Source organism: Panulirus ornatus, chromosome 47 (genome assembly GCF_036320965.1).
Source record: "Panulirus ornatus isolate Po-2019 chromosome 47, ASM3632096v1, whole genome shotgun sequence".
Classification (NCBI taxonomy): domain Eukaryota; kingdom Metazoa; phylum Arthropoda; class Malacostraca; order Decapoda; family Palinuridae; genus Panulirus; species Panulirus ornatus.
The window spans coordinates 10,391,049-10,411,131 of NC_092270.1; the positions used below are offsets into that span (position 1 = coordinate 10,391,049).

Sequence of the window (20,083 nt, forward strand, 5' to 3'; positions counted from 1 at the left end):
AGACCACTGGACCCTAAAACTGAAAGGTTCCTTTCCGAGTTTAAATGAAAGCCTTCCCTAGATTTAACAAAGGTCAAAAACATAGTACAAACATTTTTGCATATATATATATATATATATATATATATATATATATATATATGTATGTATGTATGTTTAGATGTATGAAATGACACTTCTCTACCAAATGTAAATCCCCACGAGCATTAAAGAGAACACTTTTTCATGGGGAATGTTAAAACACTATTTAACCCGATAATTAGTGTAGCCACACAGATTTACCCAGATATGAACCCTAGTCAATCACCATGATATCCATGATGCCAGCTAACACTTGTTCATAGTGATCTGACACCTATAAAGCAAACCACCCAGGATTATAATGTCATGTGGAGGAATGCAGGATTGTTGCCGTATGGTTTCAAAAAGGATAGAGAAGAATACCTGGATGGTAAAAGAAAATGCATGCCTGCAGAGCTCTACCACCATGTGAAATAAGTGGGACCTTTCAAAACACATATCCTCAACAAGAATTTGGCATCTAATCCGGAGAATCCTATTCTGAAAGTGGCATATACAGAGCTGCACAAGGAAGGCCATAAAATTCTCTTGGTAATGTTGTTTGATGAATTTCTTAACAGAAACAAAGTAGGAACCATTTTCCTTACATCATGAGCTCTAGAACTCAGCCCTGGTTGTGAAAGAATTTCCCCTTCTTTACCTTCTTGCTGACAGAGCCTTAAAGAAGGAAGAGAAGAGAAAACAAATGTTCTCATAAGTGATATTCACAAGACTGGAGATATATTAAAGGTCTTTACTAAATGCAAAAGGATGGTGATCCAATAGAGAGGTTTTACAAGAATTTTTAGAAATTAATTTCTGAACCTACTCATAATTTTTAAGAAGAAGGTTTTGGTTTAATTCAAACTTTAACCATAAATGCTAATCTTCAAATTTCAGTAGAGTTCTGTGTTTAGACACTGCATGAACTTCACTGACTCTTTGAATTCCAATATCACAAAGAACAGAGTTTTGTAATTGTAACAAAAAAAAAAAATATTGCAAAACATTAAGAACCTCTGAAAGCTCCAATCTCAGCTGAGATGAAGAAATTGTACATCTTAGAAAAAGAATCTCTACAAGCCACTCCATATAAGGCTACAAAGAGAATCAAACCCAACTTACAAATGATTCTGCAATGCATAATGCACTTTTAAATGAAGCCACCCACAGTGATCCTGGATTTATTGTCATGAAAAAAGGATGGAGAAAAATTAAACTGATCCAATCATTAATGATTCTTCCGAGTCTCAGAAAAAACAGATAATTCTCAACAGCTGGTATTCTCTCTAAGTGGAAAGGTCCTTCAGACTTTCTTTTATGTATGTGTCTGAGGATATCCACATGTGAAGATTACATAAAATACTTTCATGCTAGAGCCTGTAAAAGCCTTATCAGAATTTTGCAAGGGAAATACCACATCTGCAATAGTCTCCAAGGACATTTCACCCACTTCAGGGACATGACACTGTCATCTATAAAATCTCCATAAGAGAAAAAAGGATACATGTGTCCAAACATTCCAATCTATTGTCATGGAACTGATCCATGCTGCCTAAGAAAAGAATGTAGTACTAGACAATTATAAGTAACAGGGAGATGACCTTCTTAGCTAAAAGACCCATTTAAATGTTCAACCGTACTGACAGCATCCACCTGAAAGCTGCTGATCCCACCGTCATTTCAGACATTGCACAGGAAAGATTCTTAACTAAACTGGTTAAGATTGCTAAATTAAGAACATGTTAAGTCATATCTACAAAAGAATTATGACTTGAATCTTTATTTGTCACAGCATAGTCTTCCCAACCCTAACCTTTGCAGCTGAAAAAAGCACTTGGGATAAGTCACAGAGGTCAAGAATCCAAGCTGTGGAAACAAGTTATGTGATAAGAGCATGTGGTATGACTCACTGGCATGAAGAAAGTAATGAAGGAGTGTATGTGAGATATGGTAAAAAAGAGAATGCAACGGGAATGAATAGTGGGGTCGTAGAGGGAGTGAAACATAAAACATAAGCATCCTTAAAGCATATGTAAGTGACTCTTTGCCTTCTGAAGTACACCACTTTCTGTTTCAGAAATAAGTATCTCATTCAGTGCTACCAAATAGTGAAAAGAATTTCCATCTATGTGGATCAGGTGTTTGCTTTGAAGAATGTGCGAGAAATGCTTAAAAAAAAACTATGAAGCATTTATGAATCTGGAGAAGGCATATGATAGGGTTGATAGATATGCCTTGTGGAAGGTCCTAAGATTATATGGTGTGGGAGGTAAGCTGCTTGGAGCAGGGAAAAGCTTTTACCAAGGATGTAAGGCATGTGTGCGAGTATGTAGAGGAGAGTGATTGCTTCCCAGTGAAGGTTGGTGTGTGTGATGTCCCCATGGTTGTTTTATTTGTTTATGGATGGGGTGGTTAAGGAGGTAAATGGAAGAGTTTTGGAGAGAGGGCCAAGTATGCAATCTGTTGGGGATGAGAGGGCCTGAGAAGCGAGTCAGTTGTTGTTTGCCGATGATACAGCTCTAGTGTCTGATTCAAGTGAGAAACTGCAGAAGTTGGTGACTGAGTTTGGTAAAGTGTGAGAAAGGAGAAAGTTGAGAGTAAATGTAAATAAGAGCAGGGTTATTAGATTCAGTAGGGTTGGAGGACAAGTTAATTGGGATGTAAGTTTGAAAGGAGAAAAACAGGAAGTGAAAAGTTTTACATATCTGGGAGTGAATTTAGCAACGAATGGAACCATAAAAGTGGAAGCGAGGCACAGGGTGGGGGAAGAGGCTAAGGGTCTGGGATCGATGAAGAATGTGTGGAAGGAGAGATCGTTATCTCGGAAAGCAAAAATGGGTATGTTTGAAGAAATAGTACTTCTAATAATATTATATGGTTGCGAGGCATGGGCTATGGGATAGGGTTGTACATAAGATGGTGGATGTGTTGGAAATGAAATGTCTGAGGACAATATCTGGTGTGAGGTGGTTTGATCATAATGAAAGGGTATGAGAGATGTGTGGAAATCAAAAGTGTGTGGTTGAGAGAGCAGAAGAGGGTGTGTTGAAATGGTTTGAACATATGGAATGAATGAGCAAGGAAAGATTGACAAAAAGGATATGTGTGTCAGAGGTGGAGGGAACAAGAAGTGGGAGGCCACATTGGAGGAGGTGGAGGGACAGAGTGAAAGAGATTTTGAGCAATTGGGGCCTGAACGTGCAGGAAGGTGAGAAGTGTGCAAGGAATAGAGTGAATTGGAATGATGTGGTATTCTGAGGTCGATGTGCTGTCAGTGGACTGAACCAGGGAAGGTGAAACGTTTGGGGTAAACCATGGAGAGGTCCGTGGGGCCTGGATGTGAATACGGAGCTGTGGTTTCGATGCACTGCACATGGCGCCTAGAGAGCGAGTGTGAATGAATGTGGCCTTTTTTGTCTATTTTCCTGGCGCTACCTTGCTGAAGAAGGGGGTAGCAATGCTGTTTCCTGAGGGATGGGGTAGCAACAGGAATAGATGAAGGCAAGTGAGTACAAATATGTCCATATGTATATATGTATATGTGTATATGTTATGTATATGGGCATTTATGTGTATACGAATGGATCGGCCACTCTTCCTCTGTTTCCTGGCACTACCTTGCTGACGCAAGACACAGTGATCATGTATGATAAAATAATAAATAATAATTTTAAATAATGCTCTGCACAAACGGATAGGAGGCTGGGCCATTAATATACAACAGTTAAAGGATTAAAAAATACAATTACAAGAAATGTGTGAAGGTGGATTGAATGGCAACCTTGGTTTCATATAAAGAATTAATCTGTTGTTGGAAAGGAATATTAGTAGATATATAAGTGTGAAAGTTCATTTTTTCACTTTAACACCCTGAACATAGGTTATGGCTGTGTATAAGTAAAATTACATGCTTTGTGAACCAAATCCATCCCCTCAAATTCAGGTTGCAGATTTTAAGTCAAAAGATGAACAGACAGATGTTTTCCAGTGACGTATTTGTTTCTATTCTTATTCAGCAGTCACTCTCATAAGAACACTGAAAAAGTTAAGAAAGAATGGCACTGCATCCAAATTACTTTGCGAGTTAGAAAACTGTTCACTAAGCCATTGAAGATAAAGCATTTAAAACGACTTATGAGTAAATGTTAATCTGAAAATGCTGTAGATTCTGAGCAAGCAAAGATTATCACTAATTTTCCCTATCACAGAGCTTGAATATGTCAGTACGGTCAGGCATTCTACCATAAATAACAAATATTAAAAAAAATCATGTTTACCTTAAAATTTCTTTACACAGTTGCACTAGCTCAAATTCATTTTATCGTTTTGCAATAAAGAAGAAAGAAACACATGAATGGGGAAAGGAAAACCACATTCACTGTTACTGTACCATTTAATCAGCATTCAAAATCTATCAGAGGTGAATGCTTTACTGCTTCACTCACCATCAGATGAAAAAAAGAGCTTCAGCGTGTTTTGGTAAAGTTTATCGGATAACTGATCAGGATCTTCATCCCTTATGGCTGCTAAAACTTCTAAAACCTGGCTGTATGAAGTGAAAAAAATAAATATATTAGTTATCTATAAATGTAATACACAAGACCTTAAAATTCTGTCTGAGATAAGAGGTAACATGAATGACTGTCTTCAAGAGTAAATATCAGGAATGCATGTATGCTAATCATACATTCTATAAGTCAGAGTATATGTAAAAGTTTCAATTACAGAGTGAATATATAAATGAGTAGGGCAACCATGGTGCTGAAATGGTTAAGATATATGTAGGGGATGAGTGAAAAGAGACTGACAGGGGATATGTGTCAGGTGATGGAAGCCAGGGGGAGATGTAAGAATGCAATAAAGAAGCTTCTTGGGTATCAGGTCCTGAAACATTCAGGAGGAAAATAAGCAAAAACTGGACAGATGGAACTGGAGCAATATGGCATATGGGGCACAACACACTCGTAATGAACAGAATGAAACCACGTTTTACAGAGAAATCAAATTAAACGTTGGGAACTGGGAGTGGAAGTAATTGTTCATTCATAGTGACAAAAGGGTGCAAGTTGGATTCAAGTCTGACTGGGCTTTAAAGCATGACTGAAGACTTATGTGGAGATGAACACATTCAATAATGGGTGAGCAAATTTTCCAAATAAGTGATGTAATGTTGTATGTTTGTTATTGCTACTTATACACTAAGAACCTTTGCCCCTTGTCCTACCCTCTGATTTAATTCAGCTTCTATATTTCTTCCCAATGCAATGTCCATGCCATGGGACCCAATTCACTGCACCTAAGTCACCATCAGCTAAATATCATATTCCTTTAATTCACATTCATTCTTAACTTGCCCCTCTCAAATGTTCTACCAATCTTAGATGCCAGCTGCTACTTATCATATTCTTTGACAGAAACAAACCTACCTATCTGATGCTTGTTCCCTTCTGTACTCTCTGAAGGGGGTGGCCATGGCAAAAACGTCTCCATAACTGGTGAACTCTACTGCTGCTTCTCAGTCTTTAGTGCCTCACCCTTAACAGGCCAATGGCAATGGACAACTCTAGTGCAGTGTCTCTTGTCTAATTGGTTTACCCTGTGTCTATACCACATAAATTCTAAAATTCCTTTAAGTTGGAAATATGAATTTGTAACAGTCTGGTGATGCAAATTTTTCACTCAAGTTATACCTGGGACTTATCACCTACCTGTCAATCCTTCTCTCCCTCACCCTCATTCATTTAAACCACAAACCACAGTTTCTTTCATAAATCTACATCCTCAACTTCTCGTTTCTATATACCATCATAACATTGCATATAAGCAACCATAATAGTCATTCTAAACCTACTACTATACCTCAAGTCTGCAGCTGCAGATCTTGAGCTGATAACCTTACAAACAAACGCTTTTGTGAACACTTGTCCTTCACTTATAATACCACACTTTCCCTTGAATAATTATCTTGAAAGCCTGATCTGCAACCTTATTCTATTCCATTCAATGGACCTCTCAATTTTGTCACAAACAAACTTAACATGTAAATTAATCATTTAATAATGTTAACAGCTTCAATCATTTTTTTATTTACATATAATTAACCTTTATTCTCACATTCTACTTACCCATAAGTACCTCTATCTCTTGTAGACATGCCACTTCCACTAAGGCCACATGTATCTTTTGTGGGATCAAACAACAGAACTAAAATTCCAGGTTCCAACATCATAGAAGCAGGAATGTCCAATTCCCTAAGTACCCTTAACACATTGCTACTCTGATTACAAAGTAATCTTATAGTGCTTATACACCAAAGCATAATCTTACACAATGCAGTTAGGTTCATTTCTGCTCTTGACCATGACCCCTGACTCCCACTTCTCCTTTTTCTTGGTTGGAAACGTTGTCTTGATGTGTTTATGCCCAGCATGAGTTGGACGAATCTCACACCAGGGGCAGTCTGTTTCTATCATCAGCCGCTCTACAGGTATGGTAGCTGCTACTGCCAGATTGTCTTCAGTCTTTAAGGAGCTGTTGACAAGACAAACTGTTAATATCATACATTAGCACATAAAGTACAGGAGGGAAGGGTTTCCAGCCCACAATGCCCGCTTCTTTTATTTGCCTTCTGACATGGAGGAAAAACATGGGTCGCATTCTTTCTCCCTAAAATAACAATAATATTAATAAGGATAATAATAATAATAATAATAATAATAATAATAATAATAATAATAATTATCAATAACAATAATCACCAAAGACAGGAGAAAAAAAAGATACTACCAATGAATATACTGCATGTCACAGAATGTGATTTAAAGGGCAGGAGCAGGTGACAGGTGATCCTCCCCTCCTGTATCAACTTTCAACATTCTAAAGGGAGGAATAAAAGAAAGAGCTCCTCCTCTCCTGTATTAACTTTCAACATTCTAAAGGGAGGAATAGAAGAAAGAGCTAAGTAAAGATTCTTCCCTGAGGGCTTGGTCATCTGTTCCTAACACTAATTTGCTAACAAAAAATGAAAATTATGCTTGTCCACTTTTCTTGACTTAGCAAGGTGATATGAAAAAAATTCATTTGTACTTGCAAATAATTATATATAAACACATCTGTTTCTCCTAGCCTAGCAAGGTAGTATTAGGAACACACAAAGGTCATATTTGCACAAATTCATTTTCTAGCTCCCATGTATAGTGCATCACAACCAGAGCCAACCATCAACAGCCAAACCCCAAGGACTTTTCCATGGCCTACCCTTGACCACATAATATGCCCTGGTTCAGCCCACTGTAAGTACTTTTGCAGTTTACATGGAGTTAACCTGAAGAAGTCATTGGAGGTGTCCCCTGCAAAAAACAATGATCCAATTCATTCTATCCCATGCACCCTTCTCAATGCTCAGGCCTTGATAACCCAAAACCTACATGACTTGACTCCTTCATGGTCTCTCCACCTTTCTTCCTCCACATCTGCAATATAGATCCTTTTTGTCTTTTGTTCACTCACCCTCTCCATATGTCTATGCCATTTCGGTACCCCCTGATCAACTCTATATCAAACTGTACTTACTATCACATCTCTCACTTACACTGTCATTATTGTTAGTTATGTCCCCTCATTCCCTATAATCATTTCAGTTATCCATTATATGTTGTTTTCTCAGGTACATTACATTCTTTTGAGAAACCTTATTGTCGTATTTCATAATATGAAATTTTGTTTATTAGATTGTAAATTAATAGTACATAGTGCTGTCAATGGACTGAATCAGGGCATGTGAAGCATCTGGGGTAAACCATGGAAAGTTCTGTGGGGCCTGGATGTGGAAAGGGAGCTGTGGTTTCGGACATTATTGCATGACAGCTAGAGACTGAGTGTGAACGAATGGGGCCTTTGTTGTCCTTTCCTAGCGCTACCTCGCACACATGAGGGGGGAAGGGGATGTTATTCCATGTGTGGTGAGGTGGCGATAAGAATGAATAAAGGCAGAGAGTGTGAATTGTGTGCATGTGTATATATGTATGTGTCTGTGTGTGTGTATATATATGTGTACATTGAGATGTATGGGTATGTATATTTGCGTGTGTGGACGTGTATGTATATACATGTGTATGGGGGTAGGTTGGGCCATTTCTTTCGTCTGTTTCCTTGCGCTACCTCGCAAACGCGGGAGACAGCGACAAAGCAAAAAAAAAATAATAATAATAGTACATAGTACATAGGCATATCATAGAGTTGACAGAGATGCTCTGTGGAAGGTACTAAGAATATATGGTGTGGGAGGCAAGTTGTTAGAAGCAATGAAAAGTTTTTATCGAGGATGTAAGGCATGTGTACGTGTTGGAAGAGAGGAAAGTGATTGGTTCTCAGTGAATGTAGGTTTGCGGCAGGGGTGTGTGATGTCTCCATGGTTGTTTAATTTGTTTATGGATGGGGTTGTTAGGGAGGTGAATGCAAGAGTTTTGGAAAGAGGGGCAAGTATGAAGTCTGTTGGGGATGAGAGAGCTTGGGAAGTGAGTCAGTTGTTGTTCGCTGATGATACAGCGCTGGTGACTGATTCATGTGAGAAACTGCAGAAGCTGGTGACTGAGTTTGGTAAAGTGTGTGAAAGAAGAAAGTTAAGAGGAAATGTGAATAAGAGCAAGGTTATTATGTACAGTAGGGTTGAGGGTCAAGTCAATTGGGAGGTAAGTTTGAATGGAGAAAAAACTGGAGGGAGTAAAGTGTTTTAGATATCTGGGAGTGGATCTGGCAGCGGATGGAACCATGGAAGCGGAAGTGAATCATAGGGTGGGGGAGGGGGCGAAAATCCTGGGAACCTTGAAGAATGTGTGGAAGTCGAGAGCATTATCTCGGAAAGCAAAAATGGGTATGTTTGAAGGAATAGTGGTTCCAACAATGTTGTATGGTTGCGAGGCGTAGGCTATGGATAGAGTTGTGCGCAGGAGGGTGGATGTACTGGAAATGAGATGTTTGAGGACAATATGTGGTGTGAGGTGGTTTGATCGAGTAAGTAATAATAGGGTAAGAGAGATGTGTGGAAATAAAAAGAGCGTGGTTGAGAAAGCAGAAGAGGGTGTTTTGAAATGGTTTGGGCACATGGAGAGAATGAGTGAGGAAAGATTGACCAAGAGGATATATGTGTCAGAGGTGGAGGGAACGAGGAGAAGTGGGAGACCAAATTGGAGGTGGAAAGATGGAGTGAAAAAGATTTTGAGTGATTGGGGCCTGAACATGCAGGAGGGTGAAAGGCGGGCAAGGAATAGAGTGAATCGTATCGATGCGATATACCGGGGTCGATGTGCTGTCAATGGATTGAACCAGGGCATGTGAAACGTCTGGGGTAAACCATGGAAAGTTCTGTGGGGCCTGGATGTGGAAAGCGAGCTGTGGTTTTGGTGCATTATACATGACAGCTCGAGATTGAGTGTGAACGAATGTGGCCTTTGTTGTCTTTTCCTAGCGCTACCTCGAGCACATGCAGGGGGAGGAGGTTTTCATTTCATGTGTGGCAGGGTGGCGACGGAAATGAATAAGGGCAGACAGTATGAATTATATACATGTGTATATATGTATATGTCTGTGTGTGTATATATATATGTATACCTTGAGATATATAGATATGTATATGTGCTGTGTGTGGACGTGGGCCATTCTTTCGTCTGTTTCCTTGCGCTACCAAACTAACGCGGGAGAGAGCGACAAAGTATAATAAATATGTACAATAAATACATCCAAATTAAAAGACAACTCAATCTAAGATAGACAGCTGTTGTAAGGCCAAACTCTGTTCACTGTGCATGCCATGCACACTAATTCACTCTTTACAAAAGCACATTTATTGCAATTGCAGGCAGCACAACTAATCTGCCCCTTTTATCAGAAAAAAATAAAAACTTTATTAACAAATTTTGATACTTAGCACAATGCTTATTAAAGCAAATTCAGGTCATAAGATCTGAACAATTTACATATAAACATTAATTTTGGACACAAAACTGTACAATGATTATAATCATCAGGGGAATCATTCCACAACTCCATCAAGATTCCTTCAAAATTGACTGGAGTAAACAAAATTGTAACAAGTAAACAGTAAACTGACACTAAGGTTCAGAATCATTAATTAGCACTCGATCCAATATTGCTGTGTCCAATATTTGTCAAACTACTGAGCTTGCTTTGGAAAAGTATACATCTGAATAACTGAATTACTCTTGAAAAGTAGGAAAAAATGAAAGAATACATCACCAGCCATTCAATCCAATATGAAGGTCTAAATCTAGAATCTGCTGAGCTTCTTCCTTTGTTCCATCAAAGGAATGGACAACTCCACCGACAATCTTCTCCCGATGAGTGGTCAAGATCTTCACTAGATCTGCAGCAGAATTTCGACAATGCAAAAACATGGGCAGTCCGGTCACTTCTGCTAGGCTAATTTGTTTTTCAAAATATCTGAAAAAGGGACACCATATAGCATACTTCATCAGAATGCATAATTTCCTTAAAAAAAATAAGAAATGAGTTTTGACTCCTGAAAAACATTTTCCTGAGCCCAGACAGACAGATATCATTGGGCAAAAGGTAAGGTAATACCAGATATAAAATCAACAGTAATATGGTGATTGTTAAAGGAGAGATAGACTGCAAAAGTGATGGCCAGAGGAGCAAACTGCTCAGGATAGAAGGTGATTCACATAAAGGCGAGTAAGGTTATGACTTCTGAATGATTTTAATAAGATACACAGTTTGTGAGGGTCGTAGGAATCGAGACATTTATCTCAATTCATGAATCAGCACAGTGTGGGAAGCAAAATTCTAAGAACTTTTACCACTGTTGAAGTACTTGTACACTTTAGTATAATGGATATCCAGTATATCAAGACTATATACAAATGAACTGGAAGGCTGCATTTACATGAATAATCACAAACACATGACAATGGAATTAAAGATTACAGACATACAGGATAGTATTTTGTATTCTTAGAAAAAATAATGGAGGAACAAAACACATCAACATGGCTTACTTTCTTTGAATATCTGGTGGACAAAAGTGTGTACGATCGTAGTCAAGACCACACTCCCCAATAGCAACCACGTTGTCTCTGTTGTCCAGAGCCAATTGTAGAAGGCTCTCTAAATATGCATCCGGATCAGTGCCATCCTTCTCAAATTCGCCACAACGAGTTGGGTGGCAGCCAACTGTACAGTAAAGCTGTTCTGTGGATGAGAATTCTTAGATGAAACCATTCTTCCTTAAACGATTGAAAATCATAAGCAATAACTCGGCTTCACAAAATCTATATGCACCTACATGATGATAAGCAGCATCCCTTCTAAACAAAGAATGCTAATGCAAGATTAAGAAAGATAAAATCTTTAATCTTTATACTCATCTTACCTGATAAAATATCTCTAGTTTAAACTTACATGTGTTAAAGCATCTAGCACTGGAGAGGTGTGGGTGGCAATGCATTCATTACTATAATCTTTCTAGCTTCCCACATCTACTATTTCTCTAAATCCCAGGAGTATCTTACCAGGAACACTCCTCAGGGAGTAAAATTTAAATGACTATCCAGCCTCTACTTACTATTAGTTTTAGCAAGTTCTAATGCTGTTTTGCTGTCTGAAAGACTTGTACCAGTGATGATCATCTTGCTTAATCCTCCATCCCACGCTCTTTTTAATACAAGGTCTAAATCAGCTTCATGCTTCTTGTTCCCATGGTAAACTCCTTGATACATTTCATCGGTCAGATTAGCACCAATGTCTGCAAGAGAGACATGTCCAGTAAAACTTTAAATACAATGCATAATTTCAAATGGTTATTATAGCTAGAACATGTTTTAAACAGACAAATCTTAATATATGCTTGAACTGCATTCTTTAAATACTGACATGCATCAAATATATTTTCCCCATATGGGACAACTGTATAACCTATTTTCCAAAGAAAAGACTTTCTGAACCTACTAAAATAACAAGTGGAAAGTTAGTCCCTTGCACCCCTATATATAAGCCCACAGAAAACACCGGGTCAACGACCAACACAGCAGAGATACTGAGCACCATCGATAGCACACCAACTATAGTGGTCTTCCTGGACCTGGAAAAAGCCTTCGGGCTAGCCAGTCCACTGGCAATATTAGAGACTCTAGCTGAGGAGGGAGTCCAGGGGAGGCTCATTGGGTGGATCCGGGACTACCTGACACCACCAGGAAAGATTACAATTCCAAGGAGTCGCCTTGTCATACAAGCCCCTCGAAAATGGCACCCCACAAGGAGGTATCCTCAACCCAACATTCTTCAATGTCCTGATGGAGAACTTCGTGAAGCTCCTCTTCAAGCCTACAGTTAAGCTCCTCTGCTATGCCAACGACCTCCAGCTGATAGTGTGAGGGTGCAAGAGATTCACCAACGCCCAACACACACTCAAGCTGATTGAAAAAGAGTGCAACAGACTGGGCCTCAAGATCAACGCTACCAAAATAAGCGCAATGTCCCTCTGCTCCACTAGGTCAGACAGGATGCTCTCCATTCAGGTAATGCTGGTAACCTGGGTCGACACCCAACAATGTCTTGGAGTGTGGTTTGACCCAAAACACAGCTTCAGTATCTACAACAGAAAACAGAAGAAACATTATGAGGTTGATGACTAGCCCAGCCACTGGGGTTAACATGGAGGTGCTGAGGACCTTCTACCCGGCCGCCATCAGATAGCTGGTTGACTACTGTGCTCCAGCACTCATTGGCCTGAGGGATGACCAGGTGACCAATTTGATGGTCATCCAAAATGATGCACTCAGGACCATGCTGGGAGCTCCCAAGTGGACCAGGATCTGAACCTGCAGATGGAGACTGGGCTGCCACCCCTAGCAGCAAGAGTCAAGCAGAAAACAACGGTCAGACAAGCCCTCAACCACAAAGGCCAAAGTCCTGGCTGCCCCTCACCTAGACCACAGGGTGCAAGGAACCTCCTGGATATATGAGGCAGCCAATGCCATCCAAGCCTTTCAATCAGCAGCATCCATACTGGATATGGGGGATACACCACACCATCAGTATAGTTTACTGCCTCCATGGAACCCTCAACCAGCCACATTCGCAGTCACAGCATTGGGAGACAAGAAGTCCAGCCTCCAGCAGGAAGACCTGAGAAGCCTGGCTTTGAGAGCCATGGCCACTGAGATGCCCGCTGAAGCTGTAGCATACTTCACAGATGGCTCAGGAGACCAGACAAATGAGGGATGGTTGGGGGTGGCCTTCCACACCCAAGGTCATACTCACCTCTGGAGGCTGTCAGATGGTTGCTCCACACAACAGATGGAATTGGTAGCCATCTCCAAAGCCCTGGAACAGGCAGCCACCACACACTTGAAGTCCATGATAATACACACAAACTCCAAGGCATCAGTGCAAGTGCTGCAACATAGCCTCCCTAAGGACAATACTAAGCTTGTCACCTCAAACCTTGCTTAACTTCAAGAGCTACAGTGACAGGGACATCCAGTCACCATAAACTGGATTCCCAGCCACGTGGGGATTAAGGGGAATGAGACAGTAGATGAGGCAGCCAAAGCAGCTACATGTTTTAGCAATATCCAGGTGCATGTTCCAGTGAGCCTGCAACAAATCAAGCACCAGCTACAGAAAATAGCAAGGCTCCAGACCAAGAGGAATCTCCTGGATGCCAATAGTGTCAGCCAAGTGGTACATGGTAGCCAACTTATCGGAGCCACCATATAATGACAGAGGCATGAGCAGGAAAACCCTAATCAATCTACACTGTCTACGACTGGGGTAACAATGTAGCTGACAAAAAATTGACGGCATCATCTGAGACAGCGTCTACTGTCACGAGCCGTCAAAACACCCACTGGAACACAAAGTCTCCATGCAAGAGTCCGACTTCAGTGAGGAAGACCATGTACTACAAGTGGCCTCACTACATTACAAGGCCCAAAAGAACCAAATGGAACACCTGCTCTGGACCATAGGTGAATACCCACCTCCCAGGTGAAAATAGTGCACCTAGCACCATCTCCATAAGAAGTTGCCTGCATCTCAGAAGACCATGCATAAAAACCAAGGAATGGGCCACTATCAGGCAAAGGCCCATGTCAGACCAAGCAGAGGTCTGACAATCTTTAAAACTACAAATATATAAATAAATAAATAAATAAATACATAAACACTTTTCAACACAATGAAGATGCTGTCATGCAAGTAAGTGAAACCAAATAATCTACTATTCAGAAACTAGTGCACATTGTGTAATACTGCAGCAAAAAATTCAGAAGGGGTGGAGGGGCAAGCTGATTACAGAATATCCAAGAAATCAAGCCGAAGAAATCCTGCGAACTTTTTAAATACAATCTAATCTACAAGAAATACAAGAATGAAAATATTGAAAGAAATGGGGTATTATATACATAAAGTACTCTACTACCACTACTATCTACAAGAGCTACTAAAACATATTCCATAACTCAGCTTTGTGAATTTCTATCATTAAGCATATAATTTCCTTTACTCAATGCCTAGTGACCTTCACAGTGCTCTCACATACTAAATTCCCAAGAGCAATAGTTCAAAATCTTAGTGACTTTTCATCTATCACAAATGGAGTCATCAACAAATGTACTTACACTTTAAGAACATGTGGTAAGATTTGTCTCAGCAAGTAAGAATTATTAAAAAATCATTAAGAAAAAGCTGAAGTTAGGAAGAATGAGTACAGAGAGCAGTAAAAGTTGAGAAGCACCAAACAACAGAGACTCAGGAATTATTCATCTGAAAGGGTAATGTTACAGCAAAGCATTTTATGAAAATACAGTACAGGATGTGACCACAAAAAACTAAACCCTGGTATTCTGAACAACTAAAGTTGCACTTAATCCCCTTCTTCACCTTTAATACTTTTCTTTCTAATAACTATGACTTGTATCACCAACACTTTGCTACCATAACTCAAAAGCCTACACTTCATGACCCATTCATAACAGCCTCTCGACAGGGAAAACAATGAACAGTCATCTCATAAAAATACACAAACAAATGCAAATCCATAATATGAAGCACTGAAAGTTACACATCCACTATAGACCTCTGAGTACTTGGAGACAATTCTGCATGGGAGAACAAATCTTAAATGATAGGAAAAGGTTTACTACACATGGACATCTACTGTAAATCAGATGTTTAATACAACAAACCTGCCAGGAAAAGAACAATCAGCAATACCTGCGACAGTGTAAAGCTTTCATGACGCAATTCAATGGGGATGGTTGGATGTAAAACTCCCATTCAAGGAACTTTCGAGCTCCTTGCGGACTGCTTGGTTAAACAATGTATAGCAGAGAGGTTTTCTTCCATGCTGTAAACATGAAGTACTATACATTTCATGAGCTTTCTTGACTGTAGTACCTAATGATAACTTGTAACTCTTGGATATGTCAGCTTGACTGCCTTGGTGTTGCACAAGCTGTTTGATGTGGCTCCACATAAACATGGTATCTTCCTCTGGTGTTTTGTTATGTGGACTACTTCTACCACGTTTATCCTGAGGAATACTTTTAGGGTTAATTGCTTTCTGGTTAATTGCTCTTGCTAGTCTGCCATTTGAAATCTGAAGTGTAGAGCAAAAGAGAACCTTACAAACCCTTTTCATTTCTCCATTATAATTTGGAAGAAAAAATAATCTTGTGTGAACACGACGTGATTCAATGTTTTTGGAGGTTTTTGCTTTAGTATTTCTGATTTCTATATGATCCCAGAGAAACTTTGTCTGAAGGTTCCATGTACCCAAAGCCCAATACTTCCTAAATAAAATTTCTTGTTGCTCCACTGGAATCAAGTGATGACACTTACTTATACAGCAGGAATGCAAAGGTGAAAATTCTTTTCCCCACACAATTTTACCCGATTGAGCTAGATAACTCTTCCCTTCATCACGGAGCTTTTTGCAAATTTTATGTTTCCTTAATTTTCTCTCTTTACTTTTTCTGAACTGAATGTTGTTTGCTTTCTGTGAGACTTCTGGATAAATTGTGTGTGCTAGCATGTCTGTCCCTTCTGAGAGCTGTTTTGAAGACATTTCAACATTTGTAGTTACCTGTGGCTGTATCACCTTTTTGTATGAGGCTGTCCTCTCCTTGGAAATTTGGCAGCTGTCCTTTGCTGTTTGCTCTCTTATATTTTGAACAGGAAACTCACAACGATCTGCTGATCTCTTTAGTTTCAATTCAGATATAGGTGTATCAAAAGGAAGTTTTCTTTCAGTGACTGGTATCAGGGTTCTAAATACTTTAATGCTGACTAAGGGCTTTCCTGCTTCTGAACATGAATGTTTATAGGCAGCATAAATATCTTTAATACTAACTCCTTGAAGGACTGAGGTCTTTGCTCTTTTTTCTTGGTAATCTTGGTTATAAGGCAAAGAGTGAATGTATCGCTCAGCTTCACATATGGCATCTTTTGATGTTTTGTTTGCAGGTATGTTGATTCCTCTTTTGTCTTTTGGCAATTCATCTACTCCATGCACTATTTTCTGGTTAAGTGTATAATCTAACCTTCCATTTGATACCTGTAATACTCCAAGAAACATTTTCTTGCAGACTTTAGTCTTTGTGTTTTGTAAATTTGGTAAGAAAAACTGCCTTGTGTGAACTCTTCTAGATATCACATTAGCTGTTTTCCTTGCAGTTTCTGAAATATTGATATGGTCCCACAAGAACTTTGTTTGCTTATTCCAATCCCCCATACTCCAAAAAGCATTAAATGCACTTTTCTGATGTTTACAGCCATATGTTTGAAAACATTTAAAACTGCAACACTGGGTGACTGGTTTAAATATTTTGGCTTTAACTTCTTTGCCATTCTGCATGGTGTAAGCTTTGCCAAGGTTTTTCAATCTTTTTCTGACATTCTTCTTCCAATGGTCTTTATTTTTCATACAAAGTTGTCCATGATCATGAAATCTGCTTTGCAAAGCCATTTCACTCGGAGAATATTTGGGAGTCACAGCTGCACTCTTTAAAGCACAAAAGGATGATGTTCTTGGTACTGTATCAGCATTGTGTCCACTACAGTGAGCAGAATCTACATAAGAATCGTTCATTTGAATAACTTCAGTTTGACTGTCACATTCTGGAACTACTACCAAACTATCGGAATGTTTCAGGTATGAGGAAGGTTCTTGTGGAGTTGCATGTACAGTATGATATGACAATGGCATCGAATGAGAGGGATGAAGACCATGAGGAAGTGGTGGAGCATGATTAGCATTCTGATGCTTTGTTGTTAGGCACTGCCCTGGATATTCTGACAGATGAGACGAGGCAGAGGGAGTATAGTGAAGTACATCCGACTGTGAAAGTGGTGGATCATGAGACTCTTCTCCCTTTGTCTCTATTCTGTCCTCTACAGCACTGCTCACACCTGCCAAGACATGCTATCATTAGTTTGTAGGCTGTAAAAACTACTCTCATTACATTTTCTCTTGAGTCAACAAAATAATGAGTCTTCTAAGAATCTGCTGCCACTGATATTCAAAGATGTGTGAAATCAAAATATTCAGCACCTTAACAGTTTCATGATCTTGATACTATATGAAATGCTGAAGGAGATGGTTTGACAAGGAAATGTGAAGAGCTTACCACTTTCTATAACATGAATCAATATAGCCCTTACCATGGACCCAGTTTCTAATCAAATTTCTGTTGAAATAAGCCCCTAAGGCATCCAAGTCCAAGGCTTATTACTTCATTCCTGTCTTAGACAGGAACTTCCTAACAGACCCAGTAAAAGACAAAGATGTACTTGCAACAATATTTCTGAACTGATCACTACAACATTGCTCTTAAGTGAGTATGAAATGATGTGAATACAGAGTTAACTAAATGACTATGTAGGGAGTGGTAACAAATACAAAATTCTCAGAAGATGGAGCACTAGCAGGAGTAATGAGAAGAGTGACAAGTACTTATTATTTGCATACTTAAGTTTGTACATAAGTACGTGCTGGACAACAGTGACAAACTGTACGAATAAGAAAATGTCTGATCATCAATGGTGAAAGGGACTGAAACTACTGATAGAGGCAGGATTAACAGGAACACCTAATAACACACAGAGACATAGTAACAGGAAATAGGGAGAATATAGCATCCAGGTAGTAACCTCTGGATGGAGAAATATAGGAGAAAAAAAAATGAGATGTTTAGGATTGCTATGTGCTGGAGATTCAGTGTGAAGGAAGGGGTTTGGTGGAAAAAGGTGATGAATAAAACTATTAACAAAAAATAAAGCACACTAATCAAAGATGCAAAATGTTGATACTGATGTACACAAAGAGAAAATCTATAAACACAAGATTTTTTTCAAGACGAAGCCAAAAAAGTATAAGAAATAGTGAACTGAAAAGAATATGGAAATAGGCTTAAAAGTAAGAAGGCAGCTATATCAAAATGATGTTCTGAACAGGACTAAAAAGTGACAAGAATGAAGTATCTCAAGGAGATATATCAGGATGTAAAGGATACAGTGTTTTCAAACAGGATAGGTGTAGAAGAGTGATCATCCTGAAGAATTACTGACTATCAGGGCAATGGATAAGAGAAAAATATCAGCATGCAAAACAGATACTGTGAGCAAGGGTAGGAAGATTACAACCAAGATGAGTAAAACAGCAATAATGATATGTGAAATAAACTATGGCTCCTTAAGCTGAAAAGTAAATACGGACAAAGAAGGCAATAGGCTAAAGTGTTCATATGTGTCAGATAATTAAATCAAGATTTTTTCAACTGGGCCACAAGCAAAACAACTTTATACTCTTTACTTACCAATAAATTTACGGGTCATCTTAGCCATTCTTGAAATCATAAAAGTACTTCAAACTGGAAATCCCCTGAAATAGAAAATAGTGATCAGTAGCTACAAACTGCACTTAGAAACAACCAATAATGAAAATCTATGCAACTAAAATACCATGAATTAAATGACTGCCAAAAGTATTTCTAGAAATGGAAGAAAATAAGGTACTGCAGGGGATGATGGATGCAAAGACAAGAGAGTCTGTAGAGTTTTCCTAGAACACATGAGAGTTATACAAATTCCAGCTCAAATACTAAAAAAAATGAACATGTTCTAACACACTAATTCAGCAGAACCTCCCAAACACTGGGAATCCTAACCAAGATATAACAGTGCAAATGGCATGTTGCGCACAGTTATTATCTCGTTAACAGCTCCTTTTATTCCAACATTTTCATTAGACCCTTACGATCACCTTTTAATAATTTATTTCAAACCTCGTAACTTTAGTATTTCAAACCTCATAAGTCCAATTTTTGAATGCCACTTACCCCTTTCACTGTGAATTATATGTATAGAAAAATAAGTATAAATATACATATATACCCTTTCTCCCCTATCCCTGGTGACGGGAAAAAGAATACTTCCTACATATTCCTTGCGTGTCATAGAAGGCGACTAAAAGGGGAGGGAGCAGGGGGCTGGAAATCCTTTGCCGTTTTTTACTTTTCCAAAAAGAAGAAAAGAAAAAAAAGGAGCAGAGAGCAGGGCCAAGTGAGGATATTCCCTCTAAGGCTCAGTCCTCTGTTCTTAATGCTACCGCGTAAATGCCTGTAATGGCAAATATGAGAAAAAAATATATATACCCTAGCCTGAGCCAGGTACCCATTTTACTGACCAATCCATAGGGATGGATGAACAGCTGGGTTAACTATGGACCAACTGCCGCAACCAGGATTCGAACCTATGCATGAAGATATCTGAAGGGACAGGTGCAAGAGAAAAGCTACTCTTGACATATTTTAATATATTTTGTACAGAAAATCTGCCAACACTGAGTATTAATTTTCATTGTTAAGTAGTACAAAGATCTGGTATCTTCAGTCATAGCTACTAGCCCATGTTAATGATGTTACGAATGAGAAGTCATAGAAAAAATGAAAGAGGACTTTGTTTTCTCGAGTTAGGTTAGGTT

General features: G+C 39.0%; 1 protein-coding gene across 7 annotated transcripts in view; it reads right to left on the reverse strand.

Annotated features, from left to right (window-relative positions):
• Window positions 1-4,437: 4,437 nt before the first annotated feature.
• Window positions 4,438-20,083, reverse strand: part of LOC139763541 (deoxyribonuclease TATDN1) — a 505,618-nt gene continuing 489,972 nt past the window's right edge. For 4 of the 7 annotated variants that reach the window (XM_071689735.1, XM_071689737.1, XM_071689736.1 and 1 more), the window contains 3 exons: window positions 18,918-18,982; window positions 15,316-17,511; window positions 11,707-11,842 (listed from right to left, as the gene is read on the reverse strand). In XM_071689735.1, coding sequence (XP_071545836.1) covers window positions 15,347-17,511; window positions 18,918-18,957 — 2,205 coding nt within the window. In that variant the 5' untranslated portion in view covers window positions 18,958-18,982 and the 3' untranslated portion in view covers window positions 11,707-11,842; window positions 15,316-15,346. Of the gene's footprint in view, window positions 4,610-6,390; window positions 6,595-10,317; window positions 10,522-11,096; window positions 11,290-11,662; window positions 11,843-15,315; window positions 17,512-18,917; window positions 18,983-20,083 lie in introns of those variants that run through there. The other 3 variants (XM_071689740.1, XM_071689739.1, XM_071689741.1) reach the window with 2 other exon arrangements.